Source organism: Nipponia nippon, unplaced genomic scaffold, assembly GCF_047370975.1.
Source record: "Nipponia nippon isolate SJK-2023a ecotype South Korea unplaced genomic scaffold, ASM4737097v1 scaffold_1, whole genome shotgun sequence".
Taxonomy (NCBI): Eukaryota; Metazoa; Chordata; class Aves; order Pelecaniformes; family Threskiornithidae; genus Nipponia; species Nipponia nippon.
Window position 1 is genome coordinate 147455786 of NW_028262290.1, and position 24265 is coordinate 147480050.

At 37.3% G+C, this 24265-nt stretch overlaps 1 protein-coding gene across 4 annotated transcripts in view; it reads right to left on the reverse strand.

Moving 5' to 3' along the window:
• The window catches only part of PIP4K2A (phosphatidylinositol-5-phosphate 4-kinase type 2 alpha), a 116968-nt gene that overhangs the window by 50763 nt on the left and 41940 nt on the right, over window positions 1–24265 (reverse strand). For 3 of the 4 annotated variants that reach the window (XM_087776657.1, XM_087776663.1, XM_087776649.1), the window contains 2 exons: window positions 2543–2640; window positions 1367–1463 (listed from right to left, as the gene is read on the reverse strand). In XM_087776657.1, the coding sequence (XP_087632783.1) occupies window positions 1367–1463; window positions 2543–2607 (162 nt within the window). In that variant the 5' untranslated portion in view covers window positions 2608–2640. Of the gene's footprint in view, window positions 1–1366; window positions 1464–2542; window positions 2641–3109; window positions 3234–24265 lie in introns of all 4 variants that reach the window. The other variant, XM_087776655.1, reaches the window with a different exon arrangement.

A 24265-nucleotide genomic window follows, 5' to 3' on the forward strand; every position in this document is an offset into this window, starting at 1 on the left:
CTATCAGGAAAATTGAACCAGGAATGCAATTTGATATAACTGTTTTAACTGTTGGCCCGAGTCTTGGAGTATTTCCTCTTCAACAGTTCTTCAGTAAACAGGATAATGAAAACATCATGCAACAGGATCATGACAGCTCTAGCAAAAGAAACCAACCCAACCCGCTCCACTTACTGGCAAAACATCTCACCAAAGTTACAGTGGCTGTATATCGAGACCCATAACCTAATCTCCATCTACACTCCTACAAGCATGTTTTAACCCATCTATGCATTTTTAACACATTGTTTGATGTTGAAAAGGGCAAAATTGGTAAAGGGGATAGTTGAAGGACTTAGATGTAGATCTCAGCTGCAGTCTTCAGTCTGCTCGACGTAGCAAGAATGGGAATGTTATGACAAACACATTTTCTACAATTTGCTTAGCTACTTGAAACCATTTATTAAACATCATCTCCTAATGTATCTTAATAACAGGTTACAAATACAATTGCAGCCCACATCAAAATAGTTTACAAGAGCAAGAGAGCGCGACAAGAAGCAGTGCTGGGTTACACAGCAAGTGCTCTTTTGGATAGGACATCCCACAGCATGAATGCAGAAGGAATTATCCCTGTGACTGAAATAGCGTGCATTAGGAACAGTTAATGGAAAAGGGAATGTCAGTGAGTATTGGCAAATCAGACTGAAGCAGAGTTCAAGAACTTTCTTTTGCAAAGACAGAAAGAAGCTTTGACTGCAAGGAACAACCCTGCCAAATCTAGAGCAATTTCTTGTTTTGCTGTATCTGCTCTACGCAAGTTATTTGTTTCCAGATCCTCTTAACAACGGGAAAAGCAGACATAATGAAGCAGTATGAAGTTGGCGGGCCAGAGGTCACTCTCTTCTAAACAAAAAGAGCATGAAGGGAAAAAAAAAAGGCTGTGGTTATTTCAGAAACCACATCTGACATAGACAGCACTGAAGCAACTGTTATCTAAGTGACCCAACTGAATATAGCATCTCTTGTCAGTAGTGTCCAGACATTATTTTTAATTCCTATTGCAAGAGGTATCACCCCTCAGTTTTAATAACATGGCTTATGACTGAGAGGTACTTTAACGGGAAACAAGGAGGACTAAAGACAGGAGAAGGTAGGAACCAGAAGACAGATAGGGCAGGCAAAGAGGTAAACCAGAAATGTTCTGCTCACAGGTGGGGGAAGGAGTAGAAAGAATGTAATCTTTTTCTCTTAGTTTTCCTCCAACTTACACAAAAATAAAAGAACTTTATTTCAGCACAGTGGCCTGTTTGTTCACAACTGCAGCACTACTAACATTTAAAATCTGTATACGTCACCAGTTTAGGTGTTTTGAAAGCGAACTTACCTGAAAGTCTTGATCATCAATTCCAAACCTCTCTCTTAGATTACGGAAAACCATTGGACAATATTCCTTAAATTTGAAATGACTTGGCATGTTTTCTCTGAAAGAATAGAAAACCAAGTCAACTTCATTCACCTCCACATGCAATAAGTAACTCTAGAGCATTCTGTCTCAATTCTGTTCGTACAAAGCAGAGGATAAGGAGATTTACAATCTCTCTTCTGATGCTTTCTTTTATTCAATGAGATTTGGTCTCTCTGTTTTCTTTTTCTTTATAATGTTTAGGAAATTTATACATATTTGTCTCTAACAAGCTACAACATAACTGGATGAAATAAACACAAACTATATTTTGATAGCTTTGGAACCTGGACTCAAAAGCAGAAACGGATGTTTTCTCACTGCCCTAAAATTACTTCAAAGGTGAAATCTTAGATCAGATTACACAAGAATTACCATACCATCTGTGACACCAGAGAGTACTGACAGTGCCAAAGCTTCAAGAAAATTGGACTCATTCAGTACAGGGCTAATTTTAATATCCTACTGTTAATTTCAGACTTGGACGTGAGAAGTTATTTTGACCCAAAGTAGCATAGTTCTTCCTAATTCTTTCCAAATCTATTCTTGAATAAAATTCAGGTTATACACAAAACAGCATTAACAGTTTTGTATGTTTGTGTGTAATCTTCATGAAACATTTTTAAGAGATGTAGATATTACATGAAATGATCTTCACTTTGGAGCTTCTAGATGATTGGTATTATTTCAAATTATGGATTATAAAAAGCTGAACATTATTCAGCTTTGATATATGCTTTAAACTCTCATTCTTGTTCAAATATTTCATTTAATAAAAAGTACATGCACATGAATTTATGTTTTTAAAAATACCCAAATAAATGCTTATTATCGGCCATAAATAATCACACCAAGAAAGGATCACCTTCAATATGTAGGATACTTACAAGGCCATAATAAACCATATGAAGGAAAAATACTACCCAGCAGCCCCTGCTGTTGTTTTTCAGAACAGCACAGATGGTTATGTTTATCGCAGGATTAACTTAATCATCAAAACTTCAGTCCCATCAACTGAAAAATAACAGAGTTCATAGTACTTCATAAAAATATCACTGCCACTATCCACTTCTACAAAGAATTGTTACTTCTACTTACTTGTTGAAAAGGTGATTGTCCACCTTTATCTTTGAGTATGCTTTGAAATCATCTGGCATCAACATAACAGGGATTTGAACATGGCTCAGTTCATTGATCTAGAAAAAACAGAATATATTTAGTTGCTGATGTCTTTGCAAAGACGCTGCAAGTATCTTAATTAGAAAAATGTTATTCAGTCTGCTATTTCTTGTATATTAAGTAAAAGAAGAATGCAAAAGCAGATTTATTCTTTCCAGATTAAATGCAATCACAAGATAGACACTTTGGAAAAGAAGAAACAGCATTCCACATTTATACTAGTTTCCGGAAAAAAAAAAGTGCTTCAAAGCACACCTGGAGTGTACTTTTTATGGAAGGTCAATGAGGATGCCAACAAAATGTGAACCATTCTGTGAAAATTATCTTTAATCTCAACACACTGTTCTTGTTTCATCAACTGAGCTACACTCTCCAAAGATAACTCAAATTCTGTATTTCAAACAACTATTTACCTTTACAGCTTATGAGCTTGTCTTATACGTCTGTGTCTTGAACTATACAGCAAAAATAAGAAATTTTGCTTACATGTGAATACACACACTTTGGGCTCAATAAGCAGAGGCTTGTTTCTTCCAATAGTGCAGACCTCAGCCGAGTTTTTGCAAGTCATAGCATTCAGGCATTTCTTTGATTGTTCAAGTCAGACAAACTACGGAAATAGCAAAATTTTTGCTTAGAAATAGGTGCAGGAGTAAGTTCTACAGTTGCCCTTATTTTTTTATATTTATGGGGACCATCTATTCTTTCTAGTTTTGAAATAAATATTGTCAGTCTTCTTAAGATTAGGATTTTTCATATATATTTGAAATCTACTTCTGGCCACATCTTTATGATAAAATGTAGACAGCTTTGCCGTTACCTAGTTTGTAGGCATGTTTTTATCATTGCATGTATTAATCTATTCTTATTTTAGTAAATTTTAGCTAAAACATCATGAACATGAGAGAGAGAATTGTGAGCTTGCAACGGTGCTTTTAAATCACGAACAAGACACCCATTACAACAACAGTCACCAAATACCCATGACATACATTTTACCTATGTTCTTATGGTGCTCTATACCTGGTCACGCATCTCAATTTACCCAGTCAAATATTTTTGCTCATGTGGAGCGCGTTTTGCTTCAGCAGTTTTCTACAGGGTTTAGGGGGAAAACCCACTCTATGCGAATACAAATGCACGCTAGGGGTGGATATAGCAATACTGCTCTTAGCACTGCTTATCCAACGTTGTTTTCCAACTAGGAAGCTGCTAGTTGCCTGTAAACGCTATCCTGCTTAAGAGAGGCTTTTGGAGAAACCTTCACTGAAGCAGCCATAGGTTGTAAATACTGGAGGAAAAAAATGCACTCTCTGCAAGTATGACCTTTTGCAGAACTGAAGTTAAACAAAATAAGAAAACAGTGAGGAGCCTTTTAGCTCTTAAACAGAGGAAAGCGACCAATGCAAGCAGGCAGGTCAGGCGGCCTCATCACCTTTCTTTTTTACTTTCAAGTCCCAGTAACGTTCCCTGCCATGTCTCATCTTTATTATTCAGATCCCTGCAGCCCACAAGAAAACTGATAAAATCTGTTGAATTTACTTTAGAGAATGCTTCTTCAGAAAGCCCTGAAAAGCTCTAGGTAGAGGCAGGGCAGTTAAATAGTAGAGCAGATATTCCAAACAAAGATGTTTGGGATGGGCTGAATGTGCTCTGCTCCTTGGAGTTGTAGGGAGAACGCTCTTTCCTCCCTCCTTCCAAAGGGAGAGAAAGGAGAAACTCCAGTAAATTTTTGAAAACACAGCTGTGCAAACCTAATAAATCATGCTGACACCTCATTAAATACGACATAAAATAACAAAACATTGATTGAAAATCACTACATCTAACATACATGCTCTTTACTACAGTTGATATCGCTGTGCATCAATCTCACCCTGAAACCAGGTTCGTGAGTCTGCAGAACTAGTCTAACTGTTGTAGAAATAAAACTAGAGACAAGCAGATATATTACGCAGAGACATGAAACTGTAGATTTGCTTATACGGAATTACCTACTCTCTTAGACTGCCAGATTCTACAACAAATTCCACGCTTGAAAGAGGGATAACAGAGACCTACATGCATTTCCATCCCAGCCAAAAGTGATCCCAAGAATATCTTCTATTGAATACTGTCAATAATGCTGAATTCACACATTTTCAAATGACCCATCTACAATTTGCAAGTTTGCTTGCAAATCTGGATTTTAGATTATCAAAATTGCATTAATCAAATTTTCACATGCATTCACTTTAAGTTACTGATGTAAAGTTTCCCTCAATAAATCTATAGATTTGCTTTCATGCTGTGGATATTTAAATTTGTGCTATATGGCACAGTTTTAATTGTGCCTGTAGGCCTTACAAATGTCATCTGCATAGCGGAATAACACAGCCAAATGTGCTTGTATTTGCATACTTTAGAGATTTTTTTATTCTAAACAACAATTCCAAAATAATTCTCCCAGGCAGTTCCCTACAAGATATGAATGCACACACACACATACACCCCCCTGCCCCATCAAATCAGGCAAAAAATGCAGGCTAACAGAAGGTTTGGGTTTGTTTTGGTTTGGTTTTTTTGTTTGTTATTTTGGGGGGGGTAGGTGTTTTTTGGGGGTGTAGATGTGGGTTTGAGATTCATTCAAGTCTGAGGTATGTAAAAGTAATTTCTCTAATATTTTAGGGAATTCCTCTCTAGCAGGAGATGGAAAAAAAAGCAGGTGATGAACACACAGCAGAAATGACCTTTGGTATAGCACACCAGCTGAGTAATGGCATGTCCCAGTGGCACAGGCCATTAATTAATTTAAACCTTTCAAGTATAAGGTCTGGCTCTTTGTGCAATAGTGCATTTTTTGGATAGATTTGATGAGGCCAGATTGGAAAGTGCACACAAGACAGAAAGGAATACCCATGTCATTAGATCTTGGTGGAAACTAGAACCACACTGCGGGGGGAAGGGAGAAGAAACAATATCTAAAACTCCCCCACAAACAGCTCTTGAAAAGTTAAAAGAAAAGGGAAAGGTCAGACGGATCAATTCTCCACTTTGCCATCACCGTGTAAAGAAACAGTCACATCTGAAAGACACTAAATATGAAACGAAGAGGATGTTTTCAGCCTTCCAACTCATCTCATGAAAATTTTGCTGCTTTTTCTCTGTGTTTGAAAGTCAAGCGTGACACAAAATTTTAAGTAAGATGCATGTGATACCTTTCCAAAATATTATGTGCATCTCTTCACATTTCCCATTAAATACAGCTAGCTTAGCAATAGCAAATGAAATGTGACTGTGAGGATGAAAGTTCAGTATTCCCAATTATAACAGAAACTGTGTTACAATAGCTGTAATAATTACGTAAGAAATAAGAAATATCCATTTTCCTCTAAGGAGTGCTTCTGAATGTAACAAAATCATAAGCAAGAAATAATTTCCCACAAGAGATAATCACGACGCATAAATGAAACAGAAAGAGCTCACTGGACAGAGGGCTGACTTGTTGCTGAGGTCTCAGGATCAAACATTCATTTAATCACAATTACTTCTAAGAGAACCCACATATATAGCATCTTTACAATAAACACCATACGCATCATATTGAGAAAGTTCTTTTAGTCCTGCAGCCTACATCCTTTAACTGCCCTGATTTGTTGTTGCCAATACAAAATTCTGCTGCAGTTTGTCTTGTTATTTGAAACAGACAATGCTTACTATATCTTTGAGGAATTTAAATCCCATATAACAGCCTTAGAGAATGGAATATTTTAAATATGAATGACTAAGATTTTAGTTGCACAGTAACTATGCATATTATGTATAAATAACTCATGTCTATTAATAACATTTGTAAACTCATGCACACAAGATTTTAATAGATGACCCAGAAACACCCCTTTAAGTAATTTTTTCAAATACCTTTCGAGATATTGGTATAAAACCAGGTGTTATGTGAGATGGAGACATCCCCCATGACTTATGAGCTTTAAGGAAGAACAATTTTAAATGCTTTAGACTGGCATCACCCCTTTAAACACATACTACAAAAAATTGTGGCTGTAGGCATCAGCTCGGAGCTGCGGCTCGGTCATGGCAGGTGGGAGGGGGCCAAAGCGAAAGGAGGCTTTCAGGCAAAAACCGACTGATTGCAACTCATTTTGCTCCTGCAGGTTTAGGATTGAATTCACACTGTCAGGAAAACAGAGGTTGTAATTAAACTGCAAATAAGGGAATAATAAAAGCCTACTGGACATTGAATAAATAGTAAGACTCAGCTGGTAATGATTCTGAAATTAGCACACAGAGAGGTGTTCCCACAAAGCCATCTTATATTGGTGACATTTCAAATAAGCTTCTCTAATTTATATGATTTGAAATCAAGCAATGAATATATCATAAATTGTTAGGCATTATTAATGGCCCTTATTTAATTCAGATACATTCACCCTAAACACCACATTACTAGGGCAATGCATAATTAAACATTAGTTTTCATTCTGTCAGAACATAAGCAGCAATAAATTGCTTGCATGCAAAGCAGACAATGAGATATTTAAGCAGCATATAATAAAGGCAATTTACAGCATATATTGCATGTTTAGCTGGAGGAGCCAGAACAATGGTCTTGTTCTCCAACAGATACAAGCCGATGCCTATCGCTACAATGCTGCAGCAAGAAAACCTGTGTAACACATTACAGCTGGTGTTATTCATTAAAAAAAACCACAACAAAACACAACAAAAAAACACGTATAAAATTGAAGAAGCCATGTACATCGATGACCAAAATTTCATCCCAAGCACATCATGAATCACATGCGGACTACTTAGCAATGCCTAGTGGTCCCTTTTGAAACTCTCCTCCTATTTAAAGCCTTCATTCTGTACATGGTTTCTTGTATTTAATATCTCTGCTTTAAGATACAGCATAGATACTATTTCCTTTTAAATTAACATATCAGCCAGCCAGACTTGCTGGCTGAACCTATAGAGGGACGAGGTGTTTTCACACTGAACAGCTTGATAAAACATCTCAGTCACAGTTATGGCTCTTGGCACTTTCACACACGGGAAAATCCCTGTTCCTGCATCCTGCGATGCTGGGATGTGGCTGAAGTTGTGGGAGTGCTACTTTCTCTTCAGTTCTGTTTATCTCCCAACTCTCTTTCTGAAGTGAAAGCCAATTCACAGCACTCTGATCTGCTGAGACAAACAAGCTACAACTGGTTTGTTACTCTGAGAGAAAGTCAAGTGCATTTTTCACAAATTTGTGTATTTTTAAACACGGATTTTGGAAGAAGTGGGAGTGGAAGAGACTTTGGAAGAAAGAAATTATTGAGATCTAAAAATAGAATTGAACTTTTAACACCACCAGCTGTTCTGACATTTTTATGTTCATGGTTTACTTTCTGCATCTCAGTTTCTTCTTTGGCAAGGAAACTTGCACAGAACTCTGAAGAAAAAAAAATATCAGACAGTACTTTTCATTCAGACATGGAGCCACCATTTTGACAGGGCCACAGACTTCTTCAAAGGCACAGTTAATTCATTTACTGGTAGGTTAATGCTTACAAAAGCAAGCCTATTGGCTTCTAATGGATTGCTCTTACAAAACAAGGCTGGAGAACAGGAATGCAACAGGAAAACTGTTTGGGGTATAAAATTTCACATTTAGGAAACCATTATCCTTCATTCTTCTAGCACCTTCTTGATAACTGAACACCCTGCAGGTCTTACCAGAGCATTTTCCTGATTGCTAGAGCACAATCATCTACGAGATAAAGTTTCTTAATCTTATTCTTTCTATTATCATGTAAAAAGCCATTTCCAACACTGTTCCTATTTTGCAAGGAGTAGCGGTTTAGGCCGAAGCACAACGGGCCGGGTGGTGACAGGCAGAGCTATAGGCAGGTGTTTACATCCTCTCCTTCCCAGATGTGGAACACGCCGCAGTATCGCTACCGGGACAGTAAACGCCTTGTGTTGAAGTATAAACTGAAAGTGAAGTGATTATTTTACAACTCTTTGAAATCTACCTTTAAGGGTCTGAAAAGGGTGGATGAGGTCAGCAGCTAATCAATTTTGTGGAAGACATTTGCCTGTTACAGGGCAAAACCATCATTTGATAAATGTCATTTGACAGTTTAAATTACACTCAAAGCCATTCTTGCAAGAGAAATAAAAGGTTAAGCTAAGTTCTGCTCTAGAGAAATAAATCAGTTCAGCAAAAAACTCCTTAATTTGTTTTAAATGAGGTTTTCATCATTTCAATCACACAAAAATTCATCTCTTCTCTTCCCCCCCCCCCCCCCCCAAAGCACAAGGTAAAGAATATCTACCCAGACTTTATTTTATTAACTACACAATGTGCTAGGAATTTAAATGGCACAGGAGACTTCTCCTATATAAGTAATTTCTGGTTACCTATTCAGAAACAAGTTCTGAAATTAAAGCAATTATATGCCTGAGAAAAACACAGGGTAAAGTATTTAATTTTCTCTGAGTCTTTAGGACCATTTTAATTTAAGGTATATGGAGAGAAAAAACCCCAAACCAACATGAAAGCCCACCTAGCTGCCAGAGTAATAGGCGTTGAAGTTTTACTAGTCTCAAAACATCTACCAGTAATTACCAGAGCAGCTTCATGTTTTTACAGTTGAGGTGATACCTGTCATTAGATTGTTGGCTTTCAATGAAATTCAATAATCTAATGCTAGAAAAGTAGGCCCAATTGAACCAAATGTTTTTCAAATTGCATTAATGCAGAAAGACATACTTTTCCCAAAGGACTAAACACAGAATATCTGAAATACTTTGCAAAAATATTACACTTCATGGATTTAGAAATTCTGAGAAATGAACACATCAATTACAGCTTATTTACTTTTTATCAAAAAAGTAGCAAGATTTTTCTGAAGTCTTATGGTCTGGCTTTGAATTAAAAAAAAAAAAATTCACAGCAAACCCCAGATGTTTTCATGAGACTTTTTAGTTGCTGTTTTCAACAGTACAAGGATATCTTTGGGGAGGGAAGGTCTGTAGTACATGCATCCATGTGGAAAACAGGATATTGTGACATACCCGAGAAAGCTCCGAACAGGATATTGTGACATACCAAATACAGTCCCAAAACAGAGGAAAAAAATGATTTTGAAGAGCATTTATTTCTTGGTGTTTATCTTTAAATTTGGAATATCAGGGCCCCTAATCCAAACGAAGGATTTCATAGCGTGGTTATCACTCCTGTTCAGAGAGTTTGGAGTGACAGTGTTTAAAGAACCTACAACAAAAACACCAAAATCACACTCCCTTTACAAATGTTTTAATGCAAGTTTTCAAGTCTTTCAAGTCTCTTGGACGTTTGCACAGTCTAGAAAATCCAGAACATCTGCTGTATACTGTCAGACAAGCATAAAGCCACGTTTCTACAGATCTGGTTAAACTTCCTGTGAATCTGCTTACACCTTTCAATGAGTGCAAAAATTAACACTTCATAATGTGCCAAATAATCAAAGACCAAATATAAATTAAGCAGCTCAGATATAATGCCTGTCATGATAATCTCTCATTCTCCTAAAAAGCTCGGACAAATGCAATAGTGTGTACAAAGATACTAGTGCACATTCATGAAATGGCAAAATAATAGAAATGTAACTTATTTGTAGCAGAGATTTTTGACATGCAAAAGAGTTTGAGTAGCAAATAGCATACAAAAATAAAGTGTAGTCTCAGTCAAAAAGGGAACTGTAAAGCAGTGAAAGTCCTTCAGATTTGCCTGAGTTGTGATGCACACAATACATATGAGCGCATCCTTGTTTGCTAATGTAATGGTTAAGAAGAAAACAAGACAAGGCATACAGCTCAGACAACTTAATAATTTGCAAGCTATTAGCTAGTGGGCTTGCCACAAAATTGATAAAAGAACATTTTATTTTTTGAGCAGAAATATCTCAAGTCATCTTTTTAAAGTTTCAATTTGTGTGCTTGGAAATTGATGCACTTTAATTCAATCTTTCATAGCAATAGGTATCTTCAGTTATTGCTTGAAATACTAATTTAAAATACACATATTTGTCACAAGGTCTGATAGCAATCTGGTCTATATTTTTCTAATTCAAGAACAAAATGCTTATCTGGCAACAGATAAACTTCAGTTCACTTGGCTTTGTCCCGAAAGTTTCACAAGAGAATACCTAAAAAGAGGAGGATGCTAGGAGGCACCAAGTATATATTTACGACATAGGGAAAGGTTTAAGGAAAATAAGTTCAATTCTATATACGAAGTAATACACAACTCATAGATAAATGTTCTGCTGATTTTCTAAATGATCTTTTGTGGATTCTGGAAGAAGAGTTCAACAAGCAGGAACAAAATGAAATAAAATTACACATATTTCATGAATCATGCTACTCAGATTTGGAAAACAACCACACTGACCAAACAACAAACAAAAAACAGACTTAAAGGAGTCTATTAAATAATGCTCATCTCTCATAACAGCTTTTAAGATCATATTTTTCAAGTATAACTTTTCTGAACAGGAAAATTGAGTCCATGTAGTTAAACATAAAACTCCAGTAAGCAGCTGAACACATATGGAGATGCTGTAGCCTTACCTGAATGCTATAACTGCAAAATGAAACTCAACAGAAAAAATTCTCTTCAACAAAGAAAGGCAAAATATAATGGGAAAAGAAACCTAAGGAACCCTTTCACATATAAGACATGCAACTCAGCTGCTTAAGAAAGAGGAAGGCTTTAAGAGCATCCTGCCTAAGAGCGACAAACTGGGATGGCCGCAGAATAAAAGCAACAATTGAAGACATCAGATGGGCTTCATTATTGTTCAGAAGCAATAACAAATGTAGAAAAGCCAAATGCTCTGGTTATTTTTACATTGACATAATGAAGGTAATGTATTTCACATTATTATTGTTAATTATTAAGAAGGAAGACCAACTTGTGAATAGGCTTTTCGGTAACACACTTTAATGTGCCGTCACACGTTCCAACCTCAAAAATATGTTATTATTTAGGAAATTGTTGACTTGTGAAAAGATGACATTAAAACATGATTCCTTCTGGCCATTTCTGACTATGGATTACGTGAAGGCTGAAGCCGTGAGGCAAATTTTCTGAAAACAGAAGCAATACCATTTGCATTATATAAATCTAATTTATGAAGTTAATTAACTGAACATGAGTGACACCAGGAGCAAGTACACGAAGGTCATACTGCAAGTATTTGACTGTTCTGGAAAGCAGTACAGCAGTTGTTCTCAGTAATATTTGGGAAAGAACGGGTGTGTTTACAATAAGCCAGGTTTTGCTTCTGCTCTGGATATCCTTTTTCCACTCAGTATCCCAATTTATTTTGGCAGTAATGCTATATACAGAATTCCTTAGATTTATTACCATTACTTATCAGATATTAACTGCCCAGATATAACAACTGCAATGTTCATTTTGTTGCAGGCCGACTAGTTAAATTACTGCCTGGTATTTCATGACCCCAGAAAGCCTTCCCGGCCTCGCAGAAGAAGAGGGGTTTGAGGGGAGAGCAGCTCATCGACTCTCAAGTCCCATCACCCTCCTAGTCTGATTAAATTGGAAGTTGAAATGATTAAACAACTCAAGGTAAACATATTTTGCATCCCTTGATGTGAAATAAAATATAATTTGTTAAAAGCAACGTAATATAATCGCACGACCTTTTTCCTCAGTTTACAGGTCAGACTTTTGTTACCAGAGGATTTCACGAGCTTAGGGGGACAATAGGACACGTTCAATAGGCAAGAGCACATAAATCCGCTTTCTATTTGTATTTGTCATAGCCCATAAATAAAAAGCAACTCCAGTGGTTTTAGTGCCGTTAATCTGAACATGCACTGGTGTCACGGTGCCTCTGAAGCGAGATCAAACAGAAATTACCAAACTTTGTCATTCAGTAAACACTGTGACAACAAAACATCAATTTTACTGTAAAGATAAACAAACTGTAAAGATAAGAAATTTTTGGTAGTAGTTTCTACTACACTATCCATGGCAACGTCATTTCAAATCCAGTCAAAAAGCGTTTTCCCGTGATTAGGTGGCTGATGCCAGTATTTGATCAGCTGCCACTCATTTCCTCTCCTGGACTCCAGAATCCCATTTCCAAGACTCAGAGAGCAGAACCAGCCCACAGAAACTCTCTCTCATCACTGACATTTGACTCGGGTTATGTATTGCTGATGAATAGTATGAGAAAGGAAAGCTATCTTTTTGATTATTTCCACATCTGAAAATCCAAATTAAAAACATTTAACAGATTTAATTTATCCCTTAAGCAAGAATTTCATATAGAGATATACCTATGTTACACATGCACACACATATAAATTAAAAATAATTTTAAAAAGCCCTGAGCTACCAATACACATTTTCAACCATTAATGCTAATATTAATACAGGAAATTCTCCAATGCAAATTAAAAAAAAAAAAAAAAAAGACATCAAGAGTTCTGAATAATGCATGCACAGTGAGCAGGACATTGCAGTTTTGAAGATCTGAAGCCACATTGTATCAAAGCAAGCAATGTTTTTGGGACCAGAGGCATGAGCAGGCTGCCTGAGCAGTACAAGGGCCAGTTAACTCCACTCGCAGCTGCTTTGCATCACCGCACCAGCACAGGCGATCTGGAATGTGCACCCTTATGCCCTCCACATTCCTCTGCACACACATACTCATTTTTCCATTTTGTCTTACTAAGAAATATTTTTTGAAAAACAATGTTAAAAAGGAAACACTGCCCTTAGTTTCAATTTGGATATAAACCTAAAGAACTGAAAAAAAAAAAAAAAAAATTTTTTTTTTTTTTTAAGAGAAACTCACAGTAAAAGCCATTGCTATTTTTCTCAAGGAGACTGAGACCAAAAGCTGTCATACCTTGTAAAATGCATCATAAAATGAGAAATAACAGTAGCCTGCACTAATGACTGGACTTCTTGCACACAAGACAGCCATTAATTTCTACTGTTAATTAATTTATACGGTGGCAGAAAGGTGGAGTGGCTGAAGGGTAAGGTGGTGGCCCTCCAAGCCACAAGAAGTCAGAGGGAAGCGCACACACAGCAAGTTAAGGAACGTGCTTGCCTTTTTTCTGCCATCGGGAAAGACACAAAACCTAGGATGGGTTAAAAGTATCATCTTCTTCGTGTTTATAAGCTCAGGCTTCTTCTCTTGCATTTGATTTTTTCCCCCAGTTACTTATGGAAGCATTTATGATTTTATACAACTTTTGACCGAAAATGCACAGTTAATACCAGAGTATTTTTCAGGAAATCTAGAAGAGACACCTCTACCTACTTATAAGAAAGGACTCAAGAGGAAAATAGGTTCAGTGAGCTACAGGTGTTTTCAGAAAAACATATAAATGCCAGTGCTTCGAACAAGTCAGCATTGCCAACATCACCTCCAGAAGTAGCACTTCTGATCTTCCCCATTTTTCCCTGCTTTAGCACTACCACTACTACTGTCAAAAAAAAAAAATCAAAGTTTTTTTTCTCCTATGTGGGTGTGTGGTTGGTTGTGTGATGAACCAAAGCTAAAACCCAACTCAAACCAGGATTTTTGTTTAATTGGATCATTTTGCCAATCCCACTCACTGTGAGGTCGCAGGAGAGCGAAGGCAGCAGAGAAATGCTTCTTTCTGCAATTCCTTAGCTTAAAAGGTTTGGACTACTACAGGTTTTTGAGCTAAAACCCCTCAATTTGGAAGCACTGCCTGCAGTCTTAAATTTGATTATTACAAGGTGAATAAAGATTAATCTGAAAATGTATTTTGAAATTTAAATGAAGTTTTAACTTCTATACCTTGTAAAACATATCATAAAATGAGAATTAACAGTAACCTGCACTAATGACTGGACATCCTACACACAAAACAATTTTGACATTTGTTTTTGCTGCCAACATTTAAGTACTTAAAAAAATCAGTTTGCTGAACTACAAATCAGCTTTGGGTAACTAAAACTTGTTTTTCAGGTGCAGGCAGAGTATTTTCTTCATTTCTGCTCATTCAGCTAACAGAATTGAACAGGTCATTCAGAGTTAAGAAACCAATTGGGAGTCAAAAAAGCAAAAGGACTTGTTTTCATTTTCTGGTCCCCTAATTAAAAAAACGTTACGGAAGATGAGATCTAGTTTTGAAATCTTAAGGCACATTCATGAGTTCAATTCATTATAGTCTTCAGATAATACTTCCTTTGTTTAAAAAAAATATTACGATGTCAAGTATAAAAATTGCTTTGATTAACTTATTTTCCACTTTGTGGATCCAGGATATTTAAGGATGTTTTATTTAACTTAGGAAAAAGAATGCCGGTTTAGTGCGTTGCTTCGCAATTTATCAGACGGAGCTTGACAAAAGTGATTTAAAAGAGAATCTCTTTGTTAAAAAACAAACTCTTGCCTGCCAGCCCACTGTCAAGAATCTCCAGAGGAGACGGGCATACAGTGTACCTTCCTACTTAGAAAGACAGCACTCATTGCATTAAATACAAATGCAAAACAGAATTAAAATTGGTTATACATTAACAAAAATCAGTTGCTCATCAATTTAAGCTTCATTCAAATTTAAACTTCTGCTTTAAACTTCTGCTTTAAAATTAAAGACTACAGTCTTCTGCCTCAGCTCTACAGGTTCACTTAAGGAGAGCCTTGTTTGACATGCTTTTGTCTCATGCTACCTTTTGGAATCTCAATGGATGAGATTTCTCTAATTCCCAAGTAAACAGAATTTTATCTATTCACAGCAAGAATACGTACAACTGCTAAGAAGTACTGAAGAAAACTAAATAATCCTGAATGCTTGGCTAAGAACTGCCATGACTAAGCCTCAGCAAGACTGAAAAAGTATACATCCTTGAAAAGAAAAGCAATTAGATTTCTTTTTAAGTCTTAAAATATTGTCATTCTCTAATTCAAGTCTGTACGACAAGTTTTCAATATTTACATATTTTTCCCAGGTAAATTTACTGTCTCAATATAAAAGACTCACACCAAGTTTTGCATTTTTTATCAAATGCAAAACAGAGGTATCCTACCTTGGACACCCAGGTATAAGAAAAAAAAATACATTTACTCCACTGACTCTTAAGTATAAAAAGAAAAACTTAAGGTTAGGTTTGTAGAACTTCAAAGTTTGAAGCAATTAATAAATTCTCGAGTGCAGTCTATCTCTGCCTAGGCTTACAGTTGTGGTTACGTATGATCTTCAGATCATCAATAAGCTCTTTATCAGCCAGCAAACTTTATATCACAAACTCTAAAATTTGAATTCAAACAGCAGTGAAACTAAAAGCTCTGCTGAACTTTCGGTTAGGAAGATTATCATTCCAATGCTCACCTCTGTTTTTCTTCCTTAGACTGAAGACTTCTTTGCAGGCTTCAAACACAGGAAGGCTGCCAGCAGTGTAATAATTTTTTCTTGTCTTCAGGCTTTCTATTGTCTCCCTCCCACTTCTACTGTCTAGTAGTAGATACGCCCAGAAGGCAAGACAGATCAACTAAAGCCAATTTTCAGAAGAGCTGCACTTGGCACAACATGAGGAATGTGTTGTTTTTCTAGGGTCATACTCCAGAGGGGAGGAAAAAAAAAAAAGAAAAAGAAAAAAAAGAGGTGAAAAGAAATCTTTTAGACCACAATGTGTAAACTCAATGGGATAAAGATGACTCATACGGCCCTGTCTGGTTCAAGTGACCTCAAATACTAACACAGATACCATCAAAGAAAACACTAAATATGTGTTCTAAAATAACATACAATCTATCTGCCAGTGCTAAGAATAGCCTCATATTAATCTCTGTTAAAATACTGAACGATGGATAAACAGATGCTGCTGTACTGTGATCATTCTAACCATAGCAGTGAATGTGCATACCAGACCCAGGACTGAAAGACCTAGAAGCAAGAACTAATATTTTATTCCATGTTTGTACACCACCTAGGAGAGGAAAGGTTCTGCATTTCCTCCAGGATAAGGGTCCCTGAGCACCACCTGCAGTGCAAATAGACTGTCATGGCATAAGCTCTAGGGGGACCAATGTACAGGTATTCACAAAGAATTCAAATAACTTAACCCCCTCTGTAGAAGTAAAGGTTTGTTCGTCAGTGACTCATTAATGAAATAACACACATCGAGAAGAATTGAATATGACTAGCTCAGATGAATCCCACATGGAAAGTAGCCAAGTTTCCTCAGCAGTAACATTAAGGACTAGTACCACCCAGAAAGACATTTCAGTTACTTCTTTTGAGGTTTTAGTACACATGAAAATTCTATACACAGAATGCAATATTCTCATAATATTTCACTTTGTTTTGCCATCTGGAAATTATTATTTTTATCCAGGTCATAATGAAGTTAGAGCTAGCTCTGCACTTGAAAAGTGTCACCAGTAAACCACCACGTAGGTCTCATTTATGCCAGCAAAAAATTGCACTTTTGCGATTTTAGCTTACTTCACCTCACATGAGCTGGAGACATTCCTACAAGCTGTTCTGGAAGGCGTATGGTTGTGCAAGCAAATTGAAAACACATAGCGGCTCCTGTCCACCAGCTATGCTTGTCAGAAACAGGTTCCCACTAGAAGGATAGCTGGTGCACCTGTGTCTTCAGCACCCAACCTTCCACTGATTTTGGGTGCCCAGTTTAGATTATTTCTGGTCTGATTTTTCAGATACGCCCAACAGAAACAGCTCCCATTGACTTTTGTTCAGTTTGGGGAAGTCTACACTCCCAAGAGCTAGCTAGATGCTGTTTCTGATTGAGGTTTGAATACAAAGGCAAACCTTACCTGTGGAGATGTATTTAGGTCAAAGTCTCCAAAATGAAGTAGCATTCATCACTACTGAGATCTCTTTCCTATGGAAACTCTGTCAGTTACAGCGAAACTAAAAATCCACAATGCACGTATTAGGCAAATAATTGTGTAAATAAGTTAGCATTAAGTGGTGACTTTACTGTTGACTAGTGGTACCCTGCAAGCCAATAATCTTGTTTATTACAGGTCAAAGAATTACAGCCTAAGGAAAGTACTAGAAAGCCAGTGACAGAAAACAGGAACAACTTGAGAAAGTATGAATTTTGACATTAAAAGAATCGCCTGATAGGACAAATGCTGAAAAGAGTGTGATAATTATATTAAAAACACTGTTGTCCAATCTCCTTTTCAGAACCTCTAACCCACAAACTGTCACCAGCTGTAAGGGTGGTTTTTGTTGGTGGTTTTTTTTTATTATTTTTCCCAAAGAAAGGAACAATTTGCTAAAACTAACATCATTGTAATAATCTCTCTTCCAGCTCCTGAGACCATCTCAGCACACCAGACATTTGAACTCTGGTTTAATGAGTGCTCTGGAGGAAGCGAAAGTCCAGACCATGAGAAGGAATTAATGCTCCACTCGGAGAGAGACAAAATGCATTTGCAGTAAAATTATTGAAATGCCTATGTGGCTTTTTAACAGCATCTATCCCATCTTTATACAATTGGTCATTTTAATTTTTTTTGTAGTAGATTCTTTGAAAGGAGAGTGCTTAAAGGAAAAATGTTTCTGCGTTCACAAATTACTGCATTTATTGTTTTATAGAAGCTAAGGAAAATTACAAGTGTAATTTATCCTTAAAACATCCACTTTGTTGTTAACACTTTAAAAGTATATTGAAAGCATTTCGTGAAATAAAGAGGCAAATAATATCTGAAACATTAAGTAAATTGTTTCAACAAAGAAATTTATATTACTTGCTTTTTACCTTACTATGACTTACAGATTGCCTTCTTTCTTTACGCTACTAATGTATCTGAATAGCAGGCTACGTTTGGCTTAAGTACCCTGCTTACATTAATGTCTCCTGGCAAGCAGTAGAACCAAAAGCAGGTCTGGCACTCAGTAGCTGAGGTGGGGGCACTTCCAAAGCAATTTACTTGTGTGTTCTTACTGAAAAAGAAACACCCCACCCCCGAAACAACCAGGAGACACTTCACTACCTTACGCTTAACTTTCAGACCGGTTGCTGTTCCAGTTCCCATTCATGAGTGTAAATAAAATCCAAGCTCCAAACTCCCAGTCTGTTACCAGGTCAGTTATACCTCGACCAAGAAGCACCTGAAGCGTTCATACCAAGTTGTCACTAGCCTCTTAACCTCCTCTCTTAGTCCACTCCAACCGAAATAACTCCCGATTTACAGGAAATATGGCAGACACCCAAGTAATTTCTCACTTGCTTCACCTTCCTTCCTCCATGCTCCTTCAGCAAACTTTGGTCTTCCCCAGACAGAAATTACATTGATTGAAGGATTTAACTTTAGGCTGCCTTAAGATTTAAGGCAATCATTAAAATTGTAAATAGTTTTTGCAACTGTTAATAAAGCATCAGAGCAGCAATAGTCACACAGAGCAGAAGTCAACTGACTATGGAAATAGCGTGAGCTGAGGCACAAGGCTCAGCTGCACTTACCATGATGGAGATCTAGTCAACAGCAAATTGAGTCCAGACTGATCTTGTCATGGTCAAGGGTTTAAAATAGGCCATAAGACAACACCCTTAAAGCACCTTTTTCTCTACATTAATTCCAAGCAGAGCCAAGGGCAACTGGTTTGGCTCTAGACACCTGCTACTGTAGAGCCAAGGTGGATTTCACTTATCATTCTTTTGCTACTCCGCTAATCAAATATTTGCAAAGCACCAATTTATTGAGAATTATTATGTACTATGAACAGTTTTTGGAGACTGAGGATAAAGATTGTTGACTCTTATGCAAAATACATTCTACCTCACAGAGAACATACAGACAGTCATGTAAGCAAATAGCAAAGAGCGCGTGCAAAGGTGGTAAGAGAAAAAACCCAAACCATCAATGCTGGAAAGACACACAACAAGCAGAAGACCTGTGAGCAGCTGCTCTTTTTGTGAGAATTAAACCTGTGCAAGCGCTTTCAACTAGCAGTAATGCTCACTGCAGGCTGAGGAGGGGGAAGAGAAGGAAGGAAGAAGAGAAAAAATACAAAGCCTCAGTTTTGGTTTCTTAAACTTAATTTGATGCAGCTTTTATATATAAGCACGTGTCTTGTCAACACACTTCAACATGAAAGATGCAGTGTTATTGACAGAAGATATTTTCCTGGCCCTAAGTCTTCATCTGAATTATCAGTCATTTACACTGTAAGTAGCTTGAGATTTGTTCTCTTTTTAAATCAGTATATTATGTTTCCAAAACATTTTCCTCATGTTTTAAAATTGTATTTTACAACCAGCCACAGACTGTTATCCAGTTTTTAATAAAAGGACAGGTAGGGAAAAGAAAAAAAAAAAAAAAGTAATTAGCCAAAATAATCCTAGACTGGAAAGAGCAACTAGGAAACACATTTATACCACCAAAAAGTATTTATTCATTTCTGAAGTCTTAAGCATCCCAGAAGACTTTTCACCTCATGTGGAGTGAGTCTAATTCTTTGATTAGTACACAATCATAACCATATATCATTTCCATGTGAAATCTTTTATATTTCATGCACTAATTCACCCCTACTTTCACTGTAATTTTAGAAAGGCTCCCAAATACTTTAAATATAAAATCCTGGGTGCACTACTTAACCTATAATCACATCAAGTTTGATTTAGTGAGTTTTTTCTGTTCGTTAGTTAGGAAACCTGAGTTACAAAAAATGAAGAATGCTGCCATTCAAGGAGAAGCCATGCTTTTCTTATCTGTCATTGTCTGAATGAAAATATTTATTCATAGCAGAGGCATTACCCATGAGAAATGGTTAATGAACTGAAGGAGCTTAACCATACCTTTAGGAAGGATTTGACAGGACTTAGATCAACTCTTACAAAAAGCAACACATGCATATCCTAAGAGCACAGAGGCAAAAACCTGCTGCCACATTTGTGAGGAGCCATTTAGCAACATGGTGATGAACAGCAACCTGGGAAGCAGGCTTGTGCTAAAAATAACCACTGTTGTCTTTTTCTGGAAAATTGAAAACACGCTCAGTTTCCACAAGCAGAAATTTATATTAACAGAAAAGAAAGTATGCAACAATGCTAAAGTCCTAAAGATAGTTTCTAAAGATAGAATGTAAACAATTTCTAAAGATAGAATATAAATAATTGATAATAGAATGTAAATAATTGATAATTCATTGATTACAGGCTGGATTTGCTCCTTGAGAAGATCAGAACAATCCCAGGAGAAGGTTCTGTTCACAATGCACGGTCACTCACCTCCCAGTGTTACAGCTCCAGTAAAGATCTCTGCCTTCGGGGAGAGCAGGATTTAAGTTCAAACACCTTGATCTCCTTCTCCCACTCCCTCCCAAACCATACTCTGCAGGAAGCCTTGGACTGGGTGTGATATCTAAATATGTGGTTGTGGACATAATCAAGATGAGTGAGCAGTATTGCGAAAAGTATGCAAAAGTCTACAGTCAGAAGACAGATTCCTCACAAATACTTTCTGGCATTCAAGAATAGGGACTTATCTTGATGGTGTCTTTTTTAAATGCATGTCAGGGTCTCCTCCAAAATAATCTCTTGGTTTTCTACCGAATCGCTAGTAATCAAGGAAAACAGAACAGATTAAACTAGTGTCACAGCAGTTTTTTCATGGGTAGCCTTGTCCTCTCTCTGAAATGCCACACCAAGACATTGGATTCAAGATAAAACAAGCCAGAGCCTTTAAAACAGAAAGAAAAGAACAAAGCAATGCTTTTATCTAGTAGGAAAAAAATGTTATTGTTTTTTGCACAGTAGAATTGATGCTGATTTCAATACTCAGTTTCAAGACAAACTAATATGGTATGAAACGTACAATGTAGGACAGATATTTTAAAGACAAGACGTTCAAGGTAAAGGTGTCTTTGACTGGAGTCTGAAGTCACGTGCTCAGGCAACCAGCAGCGATGAAGACACCCTTAGTGTTTCTGAGTTTGACAGAACTATACCCACAAGTGTCTCAACCAAAACATAGCAGACTGTGAGGTCTGCTGATACCAGACAGGACGCATAGTCATCATGTTATAAACTTCTGCTGAGGTTCACAGGCTTGACTGTCTTTTCATCCCAAACGCTGTGGATCAAAAATATCTGCACTGATGTCTGTGGAGTTGCCTCATAAACCCACTGAAATGAAAAGGTGAATCAGACTTTCAGTGTCTGTCCTCCCTACATCCAAGAGAATAAGGCCTAGGCTGCAGTATTTAAACTACAGAAACTTAATGGAAATTCCCACTGACATTGACAGGTTAACAGGAAGAAAAGCCAAGAACCGTAGAAAGAAACTAAATGAAGGAGAGAGAAACTCAGTGATAGGAAGCAAGCCAAAAAAATCCAGGCAAAACCCCAGGTAGCAGCATGACGCTCAACCTAAAACATCTATTTCTGGAGTTATGCGTTGTTCTGGGCACATCATCTACCCAACTATCTTTGTAGTTTTGCATGTTTATAAATAAATAAACCAACAGAAGAAGGTTACCTGGCCTTTCATACACCATGATTTGGAAAGGAAACGAAAGGAGACTGAGCAATAATACAGGTAAAACACCAATTCTGCATTGTAAGTAAAGCACTGCAAATTCAATAGGAGAGAGCATTATTCTTGTTCCAATCTTTTCTGACCCAAATCTCATTATTGCAAGGAAGAGCTAAGTCAGCTGCTTTCTGAATTAATTTTAACTGCTCTTCTATAAGCTGAACGACAAAAATCCTAAAGCCTCATTAAGAAGAAATGGCAAAGGGCCCTCAAAATGTCCTTTCGTTTTTCCTGAAAACCTCTTTCCATACAAGTCGTTTGTTGTACCTAACATCAAGACAATTTTTCGGTCCCGTGTTGACTAAGGGGGGGAGCTGCAACAGCCGCAGCCTACCTGGCACAGCCCCCATCTATGCCTCTCCCCAGCCAGGCCCCAGCAGGTGCTTGCCCCTGCTGAGCCACAGGAACAACTACTGTGTTTTTTCCTTCTTTGTTCAGGGAGTTAGCAGGCTGAAATGGCTCATCACCACCGTGCCACATCAGCGCTGAAGCCAGCACGAGAGCGCAGGACAGGTTGATACACGGAGTAACGGCAAGCAGTGAATGAAGCAGAGCATTACACTGTTGTACAGCACTTCATCCTAAGCAGTCCATAGCATAACCCTGCGGTAATCCTTCTGTCCATATCAAGGCTTTTCATCCATTTATTTCTGGTGCCAAGTCAACGACTGGATCTAAACAAGCAGTGTCTTGCCTCAAATTGAAGGGGACTTCCTCAGGAGACTAACGGGACAGGACTGTGACAGTCTAATTTGTTGGACCACAGTTATAAATAAGCAAATGATATAGCATATGCCACATAATTTTCTGAAGCCCCAGAAGCTTGCAGAGATCTACTTTTAGGTTTCAAACACTGAATTAATAAAACTAATTCTTCTTATACTATCCTGACAGTTTTAGTTGGGAAAGAATGCTAGCAATAGGTTCTAGTATCTGATCATTCTGGAGTATCTCTGGTTAAGCAGGAAACGCAGGGATGCTTTTCTTCTACATTAAAAAAACCCCAAACAAACAAACAAAAAACCCACACAAAACAACAAACCCAAACAAAACCAAATGTTTGTAGCAAATCACTCTATAACCTGCTTAACAGGGCATTTAGTGCTCTGTGTGGGGTATATTCAATTTTTTGGTTTACCTCTTTAGATAAGTTATGTTTATTTGAAAAGACATTAAGCTCATATAGTAAGTTCCATTATACTACCTACAGTATAACCATAATGCATGATTAGTACTAGCAAAATCACATTTTGTTAAACAGTTATGTCTCACGGCCTGATAGGGAGTTTGGTGTTTTAACACAGCATAATACCAAACAGTATGGAACTGCAGACCCTTGAATAGTAAGCTACCCCTATTTCCCTGAAAAATACAATGAAATCAGGGAGTCTCATGAAAAATCCCATGTTTAATTATAGCATTCATCTTTCTGAAAGTGTAAAAATGCATTTAAAAGTACCCCCCTCCTCTGCCAACTTGAAAATATAAAATGCTTTAAAAGCACCCCAGCTGGCTCAGATCCTATAAATCCATCCAAAGCAGCTCTTCAACAAGATACAGAAACACAAGACAAGTTTTTCAGGTTTACTCCAGCAGCACTTGAGAAGCAAGTTGCAAAGCTGAGAACATACATGGCAATAATTTCAACCTTATCAGACCTGAAATTTTACTTAGGTCTAGACACATCCAATAGGAGCTCACGCGGGCACATATTTAATTAGCCCATGCATGCACAGCAGTGAAATGCTGCCCACTTAGAGCCCCACCCAGGCTACAAATACCACCCCAGGAGCTATAAATCTTACACTTCTAGTAAGCACAGAAGTATGCGTTGCTCCTGCAGTTACACTATTAGCAGTAGCAACAGATGAGTCCAAGTTACTAACACACCATCAACTCAAATGCAGATGCACCACAGTCCGTAACTGTATTAGAAATCCCTATCCAAGTCTTTGGGCTGGATGTTATCTCCCACTGCTGGGGTAATCTCAAAGCAAAAAGAATTAGGACAAAAATAGAGTGATAGAGTCTGCCTTCAACTATTGATATTTCATTACTTTAGCACATTAAAAAAACAACAAAA